Consider the following 14,502-nt stretch of genomic DNA (forward strand, 5'->3'; position numbering starts at 1 on the left):
TCAAGTTTTTCTGTTGCAAAAGTTTATTCACCATTCTTTAACACAATGTGATGAAAAATCAACACATTCCAACACTGACTCGAGGCAAAAATAAAAAAATCTCAAAATGCTACTTGGTAGTGACGTGCACATAACATTTTTGTAAGTTCTACGAAGTTTTGGATCAAATAAAGTACATTAATGGTTGTTCATTTGTTTGAACACCTGCCAGAATACAGAACTATTATAAAAAGGGGAGGGGGGATGGGGGAGGGAATTCTGCATCAAATTGGGGAGGGCACCCACCGCCATCTCACCTTTCCTCTGCTTCAAAACCTCCAATAGCTTGTCACAACTGCTGCTTGCAACTTGCTCTCATTATATGTGCAGCCTCTTTGGTGTTCTGTTTGAGCTTATGCCTCAGGATAATGCGGCCATTGTTTCACATCTCATATAGTGTTGATAACTATATTAAGTTAAAAAATAATTATCAGTTGACATTCATATTTACGTAAAAGTATGCAGGTTTGTTTTTAAACGTTTTGAATTGTTCCTTATTCTATTTCATCATTTGTTCCTTTTCCCCTTCAATAATTACCATATATTGATATTATTGTTTCACAAGACCCATTTGTTGATCAATTCCTGTCTGCCCCTCTCTTTATTATAACCAACCAATGTTTTGTCAAAGACAAGCATTGCCATCAGAATCCCAGGCCCTGCAGGCCATCCTCCACAAATCGCCGGTACGTGGCCATGAAGCGTGCGACAAAAGCCTCAATATGCACGATGGCCTTGCTGCCTTGACCAAGGCGGTGCTCAGCACGGGCAGCTGCAGTCACCACCTCCTCTTGTAGTTCCACATCACACAATGGTATCAGTTCTGCTACCAAACCCTGCAGGCAAGCACGTGGGGAAAACAGAAAGCATTACATTCAGAAAATCGAGGGTGGAAATTTCTGCCAATAAATGAAAATAGTAGCTTTAAAATCATGCAAGATCATTGTATCATTATCAACCAAAGACCAGTTGTCAGTGATAAGTGAGCCAAGGCAACATAAAGAACAAGTTTGATTGTAATCACTGTGACAGAACCCTTTAAAATAATGACCGACTCATAACTTTCTCGCGAATTATAGTTCCACAAGTTGTCCATCTCAGCTTGATTCTCAATAAAATAGGATTTGTAAAGAGTCAGCAGCACACGTCACAAAATGGGCATTGTTTTGCAAGCATTTTCCATCCTCATATGCAATAGATATGCAATGGAGCAAGTGTTTGTATGTCTGTTCTATGCCCATAGGTTTGACAACTGGCCTGACGCCACCCACAATTGTGACCTGAAAAAAAAAATCATACATCTGCCATTTTCATGCTACGGTAAGCTTCTTCGGAAGTGTCATATTCACAATCGCCGTGCCTTCCCTACAAGTTTTATGTTCAGTGTAAACCAACCCAAGTGACTGTTAAAAGGATCGTCCAATATCGAAAGATTGGAGTCGATCGGCATCATATAGCCTGGTGTTGGCATAGTGGTTAGGGTAGCTGCTTGGGATCCAAAAGGTCCTGAGTTCAAGCCCCGTTGGCCACTTGAATTAATACACACCAGGAGGTTGACTCAGCCTGTCATCCTTCCGAGGTTGGCGAAGTGAGTACCAGTGTACTGGGCCCGGTGTATGCCCCATATCCCTGTGTACCATATCCCTGTGTCGTAAAAGGCGACCAGGGTTGTGTCAGGAAGGGCATCCGGCGTAAAACCTGTGCCAAATCATTATACGGATCATAACGGATGATCCGCTGTGGCGACCCCTAATGGGAGCAGCCGAAAGAAGAAGAAGAAGGAGTCGATCGGCATCATGGGCCTTGTGAAGGTGACAATACATATAGGCCTCAGGCTTCAGACCTCCAGTGCCAGCATATGGCCCAGTACAATTGGAATTATCTGAGCTATACAACCAAATTGTATAATATATGCACACTCGCAAAGGTATCCGCTCGCACCTTGTGTGGAAGGAATTTCATATATATATATATATATATATATATATATATATATATATATATATATATATATATATATATATATATATATATATATATATATATATATATATATATATAATAAGCAGTATGCATGTTTTTGTTTCATTTACACAACACAGGTTATTTTTATTTTTGGGAGTGATCGAGGCAGTGGTCTTTTGCTTATACACCACCCACAAAGGGATGCATCAGAACGTTTTGCTCGCTTGGAACAAAATCACCCCGTTGGGTGGCTGTTGCCTACACACCGCCCAAATGAAGGAATGCGTCAGAACATGTTGCATGCTTGGAACTAGATCGCCCTTTGGATGGGTATTCTGCTAGTGCAAAATAAATAATACATAGTTTATTTTTTGAAACCAGAGCGTTGTTGACCATGACATTATAAAAAGGTTCTGCCTATGCTGTTTTGTGTCCTGGCCCATCCACATTATTCTCAAATTCGGCCAACTGAACTCAAAAGGGTCAGCCAAATGACTTTTACATACTCACTTTACCTTTAGAATTAAGTCCGCAGGAATGCAGTGACCGAGAAGTTCATAAAGACGACCACGCACCTCAAGAAGCCTGCACAATGTACAGAGGAAAGGGAACAAGGTCTGTGTATCAATACAAGCCTCAAGGTGCCATGAATATCCAGACTGCCCATTTTTCTTCATTTTTACATAGCACTCAAACTCTGAGCAATAAATAAATACATTGAATTCCACATTTTATCCACAGCTTAAATCGGTCTATCACTGGCACCCTGGCCAAATTCAAAATTCCTGCCCTCACTTCCTCTGTCGGAGTGGTGACCCCTCTAGGATTTAAAGTTTAAACCATAGCCAAGAAACTGCTTCGGCAAAACCGACTCTCTGTGTTGAGTTTGGTAGATGAATGAAATATAAACTATAAAATTAGAGTATCACGAGCAAATATAATCCGTCACTTTGCTGATGGGGGTATTAATGGGGAGGAGGGGGTTGTGAGAGGATGGAGGGGAGGGAGAGAGAAAAAGAGAAGAGAGAGGGAGGGGAGAGAGGGGAAGAGAGGAGGCAGGAGGCAGGGAAAGTGAGGAAGGGGGAGGGGAGGTGGGAAGAGCTATGCCTCAAACGTTGCTATACTGCGGGAGGGAGGTGTATGTGTATGTGTGAGTGAGAGAGCGCGTGTGTGTGTGAGAGCGCGCGTGTGTGTGAGAGCGCGCGTGTGTGTGAGAGCGCGCGTGTGTGTGTGAGCGCGCGTGTGTGTGTGAGCGCGCGTGTGTGTGAGAGGGGGCGTGTGTGAGGGAGCGCGCGTGTGTGTGAGAGCGCGCGTGTGTGTGTGAGCGCGCGTGTGTGTGTGAGCGCGCGTGTGTGTGAGAGCGCGCGTGTGTGAGCGAGCGCGCGAGAGAGAGTGAGCGAGAGAGAGTACGCGCGAGAGTGCGTGAGAGAGTGCGTGAGAGAGTGCGTGAGAGAGTGCGTGAGAGAGTGCGTGAGAGAGTGCGTGAGAGAGTGCGTGAGAGAGTGCGTGAGAGAGTGCGTGAGAGAGTGCGTGTGATAGTGAGAAATAAAAAGAGTAAGAAAGGTGCGGGGTATAGGTGGAGTTAGTAAAGAGAATGATATGTTATGCTTCATGTCTGAAGACACACACAAAAACAAATCCATGTCAGAACAGCTGCAAACACCACACAGAGTTTTAATGTAATCCGCTGGCACATCTGCAAAAACTTTGATGTCCCAGTTCCAGAAAATTTGTGGGAACATGAACCAAAAGTAATTACTGAAAACATGGAAGTACCTACCGCTCACGTAGGACCGAATGATACCATCGAGCGTGAACATCGAAAACAAAGTATTGCGACCAGATATCTTACTTGGGTACAAAAAAAAAGGAGAAGAAGACATTGCTGATTGAGGTGTTAAATGCCAGTGATTTTGGACTAAATGATGCAGAAATCAAGAAAATGACCAAACACCAAGACCTCATGAATTAAGTGAGAATATCCTGGAAGCCAAAGAATGCCAAAGTTGTACCTGTGATAGCTGGAAAGACAGGAATGATGACAAAGAACCTCACAGATATAATAAACATGGGGCAGTACCCCTGGGTGCTCTCCTAGTAGTGGCTGGATAAGATAACCAGGCAATCATTGGTAGGCATGGATAACCCACAAAATATATAATGGAGAAGAAAGTAAATACCTATGGATCTTTCATTTTTAATGCCATGAACAAACCTTAATAAATCACAGGTGATAAAGGTTGTGGTCAAGTTTCATCGAAATTGTGTGTGGCTTCATAAAAGAAAGGAAATACATATTTTGGGAAGAACCCCCCACTTGCCCCCCCCAAAGGGGTTGCCCCCCAAAAGCAAATAACTCTTTGGGGGGGGGCAACCCACTCCCCCCCACCCCTGTAACCTCCCTCTGTAGACCCCTTCAGACCGCGTTTTTTTATGCCATCACAGGTGATGAAGGTTGTGGTCAAATTTCATTGAAATCGTATGTGTAGTTTCTGAGAAGTTGCAAGTATTTGTGGATAAACAGACGGACGGATGGATGACGTGCCATCCCATTAGCTCCCTGGAACTACTTTACAGGTGAGCTAAAAAACATCCCTGGGAATGTTAATGCAAACAAACTGCAGTTGGAAGATGTCCGGGGCTCAGCGAAGATCCTTAAGAGAGCCCTCGGCACAAAACATTGAGAACAGAAAACTTCACAGCTTGGTCCATTAATCGTGACCCCTTACCGAAATGAAGGTGGATACTTTGAGCCCACCCTGGGAGGAGTGGAGAGAGGGGTCAGGGTCAGAAAGAGGGATAGGGTTGGGAGGGAGAGGGGTGAGGGATGCCGGCAGATGTGACACCCAGTTTATCGTCCATCCGAGAGATGACACGCACAGTAGCTTTGATCTTTATATAGTATTTGGTGACAGTACGAATATTGTAGACTGCTGGTTTAATCATTCCAACAAAACAGTTGATTAGAAACGGCTCTCTTGGCACGCAACTGGCAATCACGGAATCGTCATATTCAACATTCACCTCCCGGAGACGCCCGAAATGTCAAATGAACACTTTTCTAGGAGAGTGGGAACTGCTTGTAAGTTCGATTCTGGAGCTTAAATTTTGAAATCCTTCTTAGTTTGAGAGATACTCATGGTGAACGCATGTGCGGCAATGAACTAAAGCAACAAATGCTGATGTCTCCGGGCGTTTATAAATATTGCAATGTACGCAGCGATTTGTAGCCATGATGAACAGGCATTTGAGAATATGAGTGAGGAAAGCGAAAAAAAAAAAATAACTATCGTTAAGAAATTGTTGCGGCCTGTTCCAAGTCATGGCAAGGTTGAGCAGGCCAAAACCATGGCAGCTTCAGACCCCAGCCAGGTTACCCAGGAAATGCCTTAAGACTCCAGAGAGCGAGGTGGCCGAAGATTTCCTGATGAAGGATATAATTAAATAAGGCTGTTAATTATCTTCAAAAGGGGTGTTTTAATGAACCCAAACATCCAATTTTCACTCTTGCATTTCCTTGTATGCATGCAAAGTTTCAAGCTGCTAGGTTTTATAGTTTGAGTTATGGAGGAGACGCGCACGCACGCACGCACACACGCGCACACGCGCACACACACACGCACACACACACACGCACACGCACACACGCACGCACACACACACACACACACACACACACACACACACACACACACACACACACACACACACACACACACACACACACGGAGACATTTCGAGTTTGGCAACATGATTTTGCAGTTGAAGCAACTCGTAACACCCCGAACAGTCGAGATGGCACAAGCATTACTAGAAACCTTTTACAATGAATTTTTTTTTTAAGTTCAGAAATTTAATGATAATATTCCTGAAATTAACTGACAAGATTTCTGGCTTCAAAAAATGTTTCACATTCTGTGCTAATGGGTTTTACATATGTATGAACTGTTATAAAAACCAAAACCAAACATGAATTGAGTGCTTCATTGCTGCTGAGCATGTCGGTATACATGTTTGAATTATGTTATGGTGTACAATTATATACGGTATACAATATACATGTTATGAATTCATTTATTTACATATTTGCAGTATTTTGACCAACTTTTTTTTACCAAATTGTGATGGAGGGTAAATTCTGCGAATTTTCTCAATCATCTCAGATATTTTGTAAGTATGCAGAGGGGACAAATTTACCGACAAAAGCAGGAATTCAGAATTTAACATGCTAGTTCGTGGTGGAAAGGCATACGCTTAAAAAAAAAAAGTACTCTTGCACTCGAAATGTTCACAGGTGAATGGAAACGAACAGGACATGCCAAAGTCCCCGAATGAGCAAAACGTGCTTTATGAGGCAGCGCCAATATCCGTACATCACATTTTTATGACCAAAGCCACTTTTATATAATGTACATTGAAAATACCAGAAGCACCTGCTCCCTATGGGAGCCGTTAAGGGGGTCATGTTATTATATGTATGCCTATTTTACTCCAAGGGGGTCCCAGGATTACAAACCCCAAAAATGGTTGCAATCGGTTCAGCCGTTTTTGCGGTACCTGGGAACAGACGGACGGACAGACGGGGAATTATAGTAAGATGGTGATATGTATATTTTGTTTTCGTTTTTTTGCAAGAGTATGATTACATATAATACAAATGGTTAATTAAACTGGTGTTTATGTTGTTAGGCATATAAACCTGAAGAAAGACAAATGGTGTCATTCCAGCTGGGATCCCTTTCTGGAGGACCTCTGCTTACAGCAGTCGGTATCAGATAATCATTCAATAAAAGACCAAATACTGCACTGGAGTAATCAGGAAGAACCCGAATAAGAAAAGATAGTCATCAGGAGGAACCTGGATAGCATTCGGGTTTCAGCTGGTACTACGCTATCCTCAAACCCATCTCGGTGCAGCCAAGTGAGCCTTACAAAAACAATTTGTAAGAATTCACCACCATTTTTGAAGGATTAATTGAAGGATTAACTGAAAGCAAGAGAAATAAATAAATAAAGCACACAATATATATTGGCACAATTAGCCATAATTTCCAGTGAATTTTGGCTTTTTAAAATCAATCACAAGTAATAAATTCATTAATTTAACAAAAAGTAATTGTTAAAATAAATGCAAAGATCACAAATTATGCAACCATGTGTCCATGGTTCAGGCACACACATAACATCTTGGAAAACAAAACAAAGCAAAGAAAGGGCTAGCAGAGGTGGCATTATGGCCTCACCACAAGCCTACAGCTTTGCGGAATGGAAATCACCAAGAAGGTCAACAAGACCTTGTTCCATCTCTTGTACTTCAGCAATATCAGTCAGGAATGCATGATGGAGAGTTACTCCAGTTCCTGTGTAAGTTCCAGGTTCCATCTTAGTCCAGATCATGGTCCAAACTCTTGACTCAGATCCTTATAGAAGGTCCAGACAGATTCCTCATCCCTGTCCGTAAATGGTTTCCAGCTGCAGTCCCAGTTTCCTGCTCCAGTCGCAGATTGCATTTTTGCTTTTGGATGACTCTATACTTTATGTTTGGGAAATGTAGACAATGGTGGTGGCTACAGCAAGTCCCACCAAGGCCAGGTGGAGAAACTAAAAGGTTTTCCAGAATGGGAGGCACAAGGTTGCCCTGCTTGCTGTTTCCATTTACCTTCTTTCATGTTTATTCACTGATCCAAGAATTGTTACTTGCATGACCATCCATCAAGTGTTGAAGTTCCTGCCATATTATGTACAAGGGAGTATGTACAGGACCCAAATCATTACATAGGCCTTCTATTTCCTAATGAACTTCCTGTTCTACATTTGTGACGTACTTCCACTTTAAAGAATATATATATATATATATATATATATATATATATATATATATATATATATATATATATATATATATATATTGTTGTGGTTACCAAATTCGCAAACCACCATTCAGGTCCCTTAGGTGAGATATCTCGGTAAGTACATGTGTAGTTAGGCCCAAACCCGTTGTCTAGTGGGAATACATGTCATTTATGCGTGCTGCGACTCTTCAGGATAGCCGTTTTTCTTTTACTATCTTTAATTTGGACCAACCGCCATTGTTACAACCACAACAACATCAACCACCCACCGCGGCGCCGCTTCACGTCACACCTCGCAACCGTCGCATCGCCACCGTTCTTGCGCCGCTTGTGGGTACCGGTGTTGGACTCGTGCAGGGCGCGCGCCGAACAGCGTGTACAAAACCACGGATTTTCCACTTCAAAAACGGATCAAAAACGACACACGCCCACTTTTGTTCCGTCCAATCGGTGAGCGAGGGGCGATTTGGCCCCGCCTCCAGGGCGTTGGAGGGCGATCGATATATGCAAATTTATGGATCAAAAAGCATTCACGCCCACTTTTTCTCGGGCCAATGGGGAGCGAGGTGAAAGGTCGAAGGCAGGGGGTAAAAGATGAGAGAGCGAAGCCACGGGGCTGATATAAGCGACCGCGTTCGTCAGTCAAGGGGATAAGAGTTAAGACTTCGCGGGCGGTGGAGTTGGGAAGAAGAAGCAAGAAGGAGTTGGTCGTCGTCGTGTGCGTTGGAGTCGGAGCGGAGGGGACGGAGCTGTGGAGAGGCGGCGAGGGCAGACGAGGGGGTGCTCGTGTCGTGCAGGGAGCTGCACACCAGGGAGGCCGACGGCGCGACCTGGCCGAGGTGGAGACGCTCATCGCGGGACTCGAGGCAGAGTAGAAATCCCCTATACCCCGAGCATCAGCAACCCCCTCCTGTTTCCCCCCACGCTGAGATAGTGCGACCAAGGGGGCCCCTTTCCCACCCCCTACCAGACACTGCCCGCGAGGCCCGCGGAGTTGAGGCACCATCGCCGCTCTGCGTCTCATCACCAGACGGGTAGGCCCGACCCGGTCTCGGCCTCAGGCCCGCCTCATCTTTGAGGGTGTTCTTTTCCTTGGTTTTGGGTATGTGTTGTCGGCGCCGTCTGTGAAGTAAAATTGCATAAGTGTTGCCGTGTGCTCGCGTAATCGGTATTAGATCTGCATTGTCGCATTTGCTTTTTGTGTAAAAATTGCATTGTGTTTCTCTTCTTTTCTATGTGCTTTTGGTGGAATTGTATATGTGCGCTTTCCGTTCATCGCGAATAAATGTGCTTTGTGTTGAACTGTTTCCCGCTTCGCTTCGTCATTTCTTTCATTGAATCCTCATCTTGCTTCACGTAAAGGGTTGGTAGTGGGCTGAATACGCCCGATAATTAATCGAACCGTCGAGGTCGACGAATAACACCGCTCGGTTATCCCGATAGTACGGAACGGGTCGCTTAAGTGGCCCGTGTCCGAAGTCGACCTGCGGCGAGGTGCGACCGCCCGGTCTACCCTCCGTGTGGGTACTTAGGTAGGTCGAATTTGGCGAGCAACCCTATCCCACGCGGGGGCTGATTGGCTCGATCGCGGTGAGACCGAAAGGTCCACCCGTGACTGGTTCCCGGCGTTAGTCCGAGAGGGTCACGACTGGATTGTCCGTCCGGTGGGCGACGTGCCGCGATTCGAGTTACGTGGCCGTCAGCACGCCGGCGGGCGCGAATCCGTAACAATATATATATATATATATATATATATATATATATATATATATATATATATATATATATATATATATATATATATATATATATATATATATATATATATATATATATATATATATATAGCAGTATAGGACTCTGTTCCGGCGCTTTCACCACTCAGTTTGGAGTCCCACATTATCTGGTTTATAACCTTAAGTTTTTCAGTCATAAGTGTATGGAAGTTGTCTTGCTATGTTACCCTGATGATGTCTTAATGGTGAAACCGGTTGCTAATTGCATTTTTCATGCACTTGTGACAATATCTGAAATTACATCTTCGTAATTAGCACTGCAAGATAGCTCTTCCGTCCGATCTGTCCACAACTTTTTGAGATATCCTGAAAACAAACAAACAAACAAACAGACAAAGGGATGAAAAACATAATCGCCTTCACCTTCGGTGGCAGAGGTAATAACCCCTCTCTGACATGATGGAAAATACTCTCTCAGCACATTCCGCAAAACCACCCTTAACTGAAGAAATTCTTGAAAATCTATTTCGCCGAGATGAAAAAAAAACATTATAACCCATTTGAATTGGTACATTGCGAGATGGAAAGGTATACAAGACTATTGGGAACTAAAATAATCAACTTCATGATACACACTCATACTAAAACCATTCTGTCCAACTCCAAATAACACTTCCCGATATGCAGCTACATTATGATCATGACTACTCGTCTGCTATCAGGTTATCTGGGAAATAAATCCTGTGAATCAGTTTATCAAAAACCATGTAGTGAACCACGCAAATATAATCTACATAACGACATTTTGGAGATAACATTAAAACCAAACGTGCCGTACTGAATCATACCACTATTCAAAAAACACTAAATAAAAAACCATCACGCACACCTCTGAGGAGTCTGTTGGGAAAGGATGGCACTGGCAGTTTCCCGAAGATACACTTCCCAGTCCGCTTCGGGAATGTTCTGGTCTGCTGTGAATGGGTATCTGAAGAAAGAGAAGGGGAGCATTTAGGAAAAGATTGTTCACCAGTGCATCTCAGCTGCAATTGGTTTGTCCAATCATAGAGGGATATATTATAAATCAAAAGAGGTGGTGTTGGCACTGCATCGGAATTTAATGAGGCCACATCGAGAATATTATATTCAGTTTTGGTCACCACATCTGAGGAAGGATATAGCTGCCTTGGAGAAGGTTCAGCACAGAGCAAGTAGATTGATCCCAAGCCTAGCTAGACTAAGCCATGAGGAACGGCTGAAGGAGACTTGACTTTATACATTAGAAAGGAGGTGATTACGATAGCATATGATGGTGATGTACAACATTATGAAGGGTCAAGATAAAATAAGTGACGAATAATTTTTCAGTGGAACGGACAGCAATAGGACGAGGGGCCATAGCTTGAGAGTGAAGAAGAGGAGTGTTGGGATGACATTAAGGTAGAGGTCTTTCATTCAGAGGGGAATTAATGCACCAAATTGTCTCCCTGGAGCAGTGGTGGCAGCTGAAATGGTGGTAGGGTTTAAACTGGAGTTGGATAGGAACCTGGAAGCAATGAGGATAGAGGGGTACATGGATATTGGTGGAAATGTGTAGGCATGATGAGCAGGCCTCCTCCTGCAAGACTTCCTTGTATAAAGGGACTAAGTAAATGTAAAGTATGCCATTGTACTTTGCTATCTCTGAAAAAGGTAAAAAGATGTGCTTGCCGAATTGAACAGCAAAACTCACATCTTCATTATTATTGTGTTTAACTCCCACTTCCCAAATGATCAAATATGCGTCACGAGCTTGGTGGCTTTCAGTCACTTCAATAAGGTCTAATGGATGGAGGTTCATTTTAAATTAGTCACCGAATGGTTTTTCCTCTTCAACCTTCCACCAGAAAAAGCTAACGATACTTCAGCACAGCGAAGTTCATCAGCCTTTACAATGCAAGGCATACACAAGTCAACGGTGGAACCATGCTGTTGTTTTTAACAGGCTCACAAAGGACTGAAATGTCTCCCGAAGCAAAAGACTTCTGTGTGTGCCCAGCTGGTAGTGAGGCGAGAGAGCAAGCCTGGCACGGTGAAACACCATGGATGCCAAAAACACAAACTAAAAGTGCAAATCCAATGCAACCCATAGCCCCAGCATCAATTTGGGCTCAGAAAATGCTCTATGGCAGCAGTTTACTTGCCAAGAACTTCACATCTGCCACCATGTCCAACAAAACATTTTGCCAGCTGTCCATCCACTCCAACCACTCTCTCTACAATGTGCCCCCACTGGCCTGCTTATGCTTTTCCAGTATCCTCACTCACTTCCTCTCTTCTGTGAGATTTACACTCCAATGCCTCAGTGGCAGACCAGAGGCTTTGAGGATCATATCTTTCACATCTCAAGCTACTCTGATGTGCCTCCAACCGGTGAATGGGGGATTTGTTGCAGGTACCTTATTTTGCCACTCTGCTCAGGCACAGGAACGTTTGGATTTCAACAAATCATACAGAAATCCTTGGGGATTGGTGACCAATATGTGAACCACATCTGAGGAAGGACATAGCTGCTGTGGAGAGAGAACATCACAAGGCTACGACATCGATTCCAGAGCTAGCTAGACAAAGTTATGAGCATCTGAAGGAGAAAAACTTTATATATTGGAAAGGAGGGGATTATGAGGGAATTTGATAGAGATGTTTAAGATAATGAAAGGTGTGGACAAGATTGGGGTAGATGAGATTTTCAGTAGAATGTACAGTGATAGAACCAGGGAGCATAGCCTGAGGGTAAAGAAGATGAGAATTAGGACAGTATTAAGGCAAGGGTCTTTCAGTCATTGAGTAGTTATTGCATGGAATGGTCTCCCTGGAAAGGTAGCGGAAGCAGAGAGAATGGATCGGTACCTAGATGTATTGGAGATAGAGTGGCATGGAGATATTGGCAGGAGTTTGAAGTAGCTTGTGTGTGGATGGGTAATGGTAACTGGTGTTGGTGTAGTGCGGGTATAATGGTCCGAATGACCTCCTCCTGTGCCAACGTTCTTTGTGTGTGTATTATGTCCAATGTTAATGGCAAGAATCCACTTTGAGGGAGTTAGTAGACAAGACAGAGCCAGACAGATATATGAGACTAAAACTGAAACGGCATGCAAGAGAATTGCCATGTATAAATACAACAATATTAAATTTAAACTGTGCAACCATAATGCATGATTCACAATCCTGCCCACGGTCCCTTCTCACGAGCTCACAACATACATCAGAAAGCAACTCACCCTGTTTAACAGAAAATGAAAATGAGGCAGAAAGTAAGTGTAGATAGCAAATTGTGAATTCAGAAAGCACGAGTCAAGGACTTACAATCACCACCCCCCCCCCCCACCCCACAATGTAGTATGCCAAACAATTTGATTCAGGTAATACAGTTGGTACCCATCTTAAAATGGTCAAAAAACACGTTAAACTGAAGAACAATTTCATGACAAACTGCAATGGTGTTGCTTTATAGATAGGGTGTCTGTCGAGTTGTGGAGTATGCATTGGTAAGAAAGACATAAAGGAAATGTTATGTTGTCCCTTCAGACAAGGTCCGTTAACAGGGATCGCCCTGAGGTAGAGGCCCAAGACCTTTGGGGATTCCGTAGCGTTAACTACTCTCACCGAAGGAGAGGGTATTGCATTTGGGTCTGCTTGTCTGCATAGAACTTAAGTGTTTTTCTCCGCAACCGCTTGTCAGATCGAGACAAAATTTTCGCTCCAGAAGCGACTACTCATGCATAATGTTATATTGATAATGACATCATAGATCACGTAGTGTGACAGCCATGTTTAAAAAAAACTGGAAAATAAAAAAATTAAAACATGGCAAGTAATTAATCCTCATGAGGAATAAATGTGATATTTTTAATGATGTCATAATTGCATATGTAGAACGCTAGATATGATCAGTTTGAAAAATTTTGAGGGTCATCTCGGGATAAAATGGTCCACAGAAAAAAAAAATTGATGTCGGTCACGTGATTCGGCAGCGATATTGTTTTTTTGTTTGTTTTTAAACCTTCAAAATCTTCTCTGAAGTGGTTGAACAGACCGAGGCAAAACTTCACACAAATGTTCCCCAAGCCATGGATGTACAAGTTTGTTTAAGAATAATTGATAGGTCACATTGTTTGGCAGCCATATTGGATTGAAAAAAAATATTAAATGTTTTTTCTGGAACCGCTTAGTCAATCGAAGTGAAACTTCACATTATGATTTAGTAATGATGGGGAATAAATGTTTTAAATTTCAGCTTGATCGGACGCATGGTTTGACAGCCATAATTATTTATTTTGATATATATATAATTTTTTTTTTTTGAATGAGGTTCACTTGGCTGCACCTGGATGGGTTTGAGTGCAGTAGCAGCAGCTGAAATGCAAATCATATCCAGGTTCCTCCTGATGACTTCATCTTTGCTTTTTGCTTGTTTGGGTTCCTTCTGATGACTCCAATGCAGAACTGTACCTATTTGGTCTTCCATTGATTTGAATTGAATTTATTTTAATCCCATCCTGAATTCAATTGAATAATCATTAAAATAAAAAAAAACGTCATGGGTCAGGGTCAGGTGTCCAATCAAAGTGGGGGTTGCATCAAAGCGGGACATCTTGGTAACCGCTCATCACTGCCACCAGTTATAAAGTGTTCGTTCTAATTATGTCTGTTATTAATTACGCAACACCAGTACACAAACGCCACACAAAACTACACAAACGTCTTGGCAAGGCCCTGCAATCTCTGATTGCTCATTTTCTTGTTTTCACTCCGTTCTTTCCATTACAATTCCCCAAGGATCGTTCAAACAAAGCCAAAACTGGTGGTGTTCACGTGTGAAAGGCAAAAGGTGGGAAAATTCTTCTTCTCATCAAAATGTTTATTTATAA

The 14,502-nt window shown here is 43.0% G+C and overlaps 1 protein-coding gene across 1 annotated transcript in view; it reads right to left on the bottom strand.

The window, feature by feature from the left end:
- RFC3 (replication factor C subunit 3) overlaps window positions 1–14,502 on the bottom strand; it is a 34,341-nt gene continuing 19,839 nt past the window's right edge. Inside the window, exons 7-9 of the mRNA XM_085898555.1 lie at window positions 10,482–10,580; window positions 2,520–2,589; window positions 1–875 (exon numbers count right to left, since the gene is read on the bottom strand). Coding sequence (XP_085754681.1) covers window positions 684–875; window positions 2,520–2,589; window positions 10,482–10,580 — 361 coding nt within the window. The 3' untranslated portion in view covers window positions 1–683. The remainder of the gene's footprint in view (window positions 876–2,519; window positions 2,590–10,481; window positions 10,581–14,502) is intronic.

This window comes from Eptatretus burgeri, chromosome 10, assembly GCF_056783735.1.
Source record: "Eptatretus burgeri isolate ZD-2024b chromosome 10, Ebu_testis_v1, whole genome shotgun sequence".
In the NCBI taxonomy this organism is placed as follows: domain Eukaryota; kingdom Metazoa; phylum Chordata; class Myxini; order Myxiniformes; family Myxinidae; genus Eptatretus; species Eptatretus burgeri.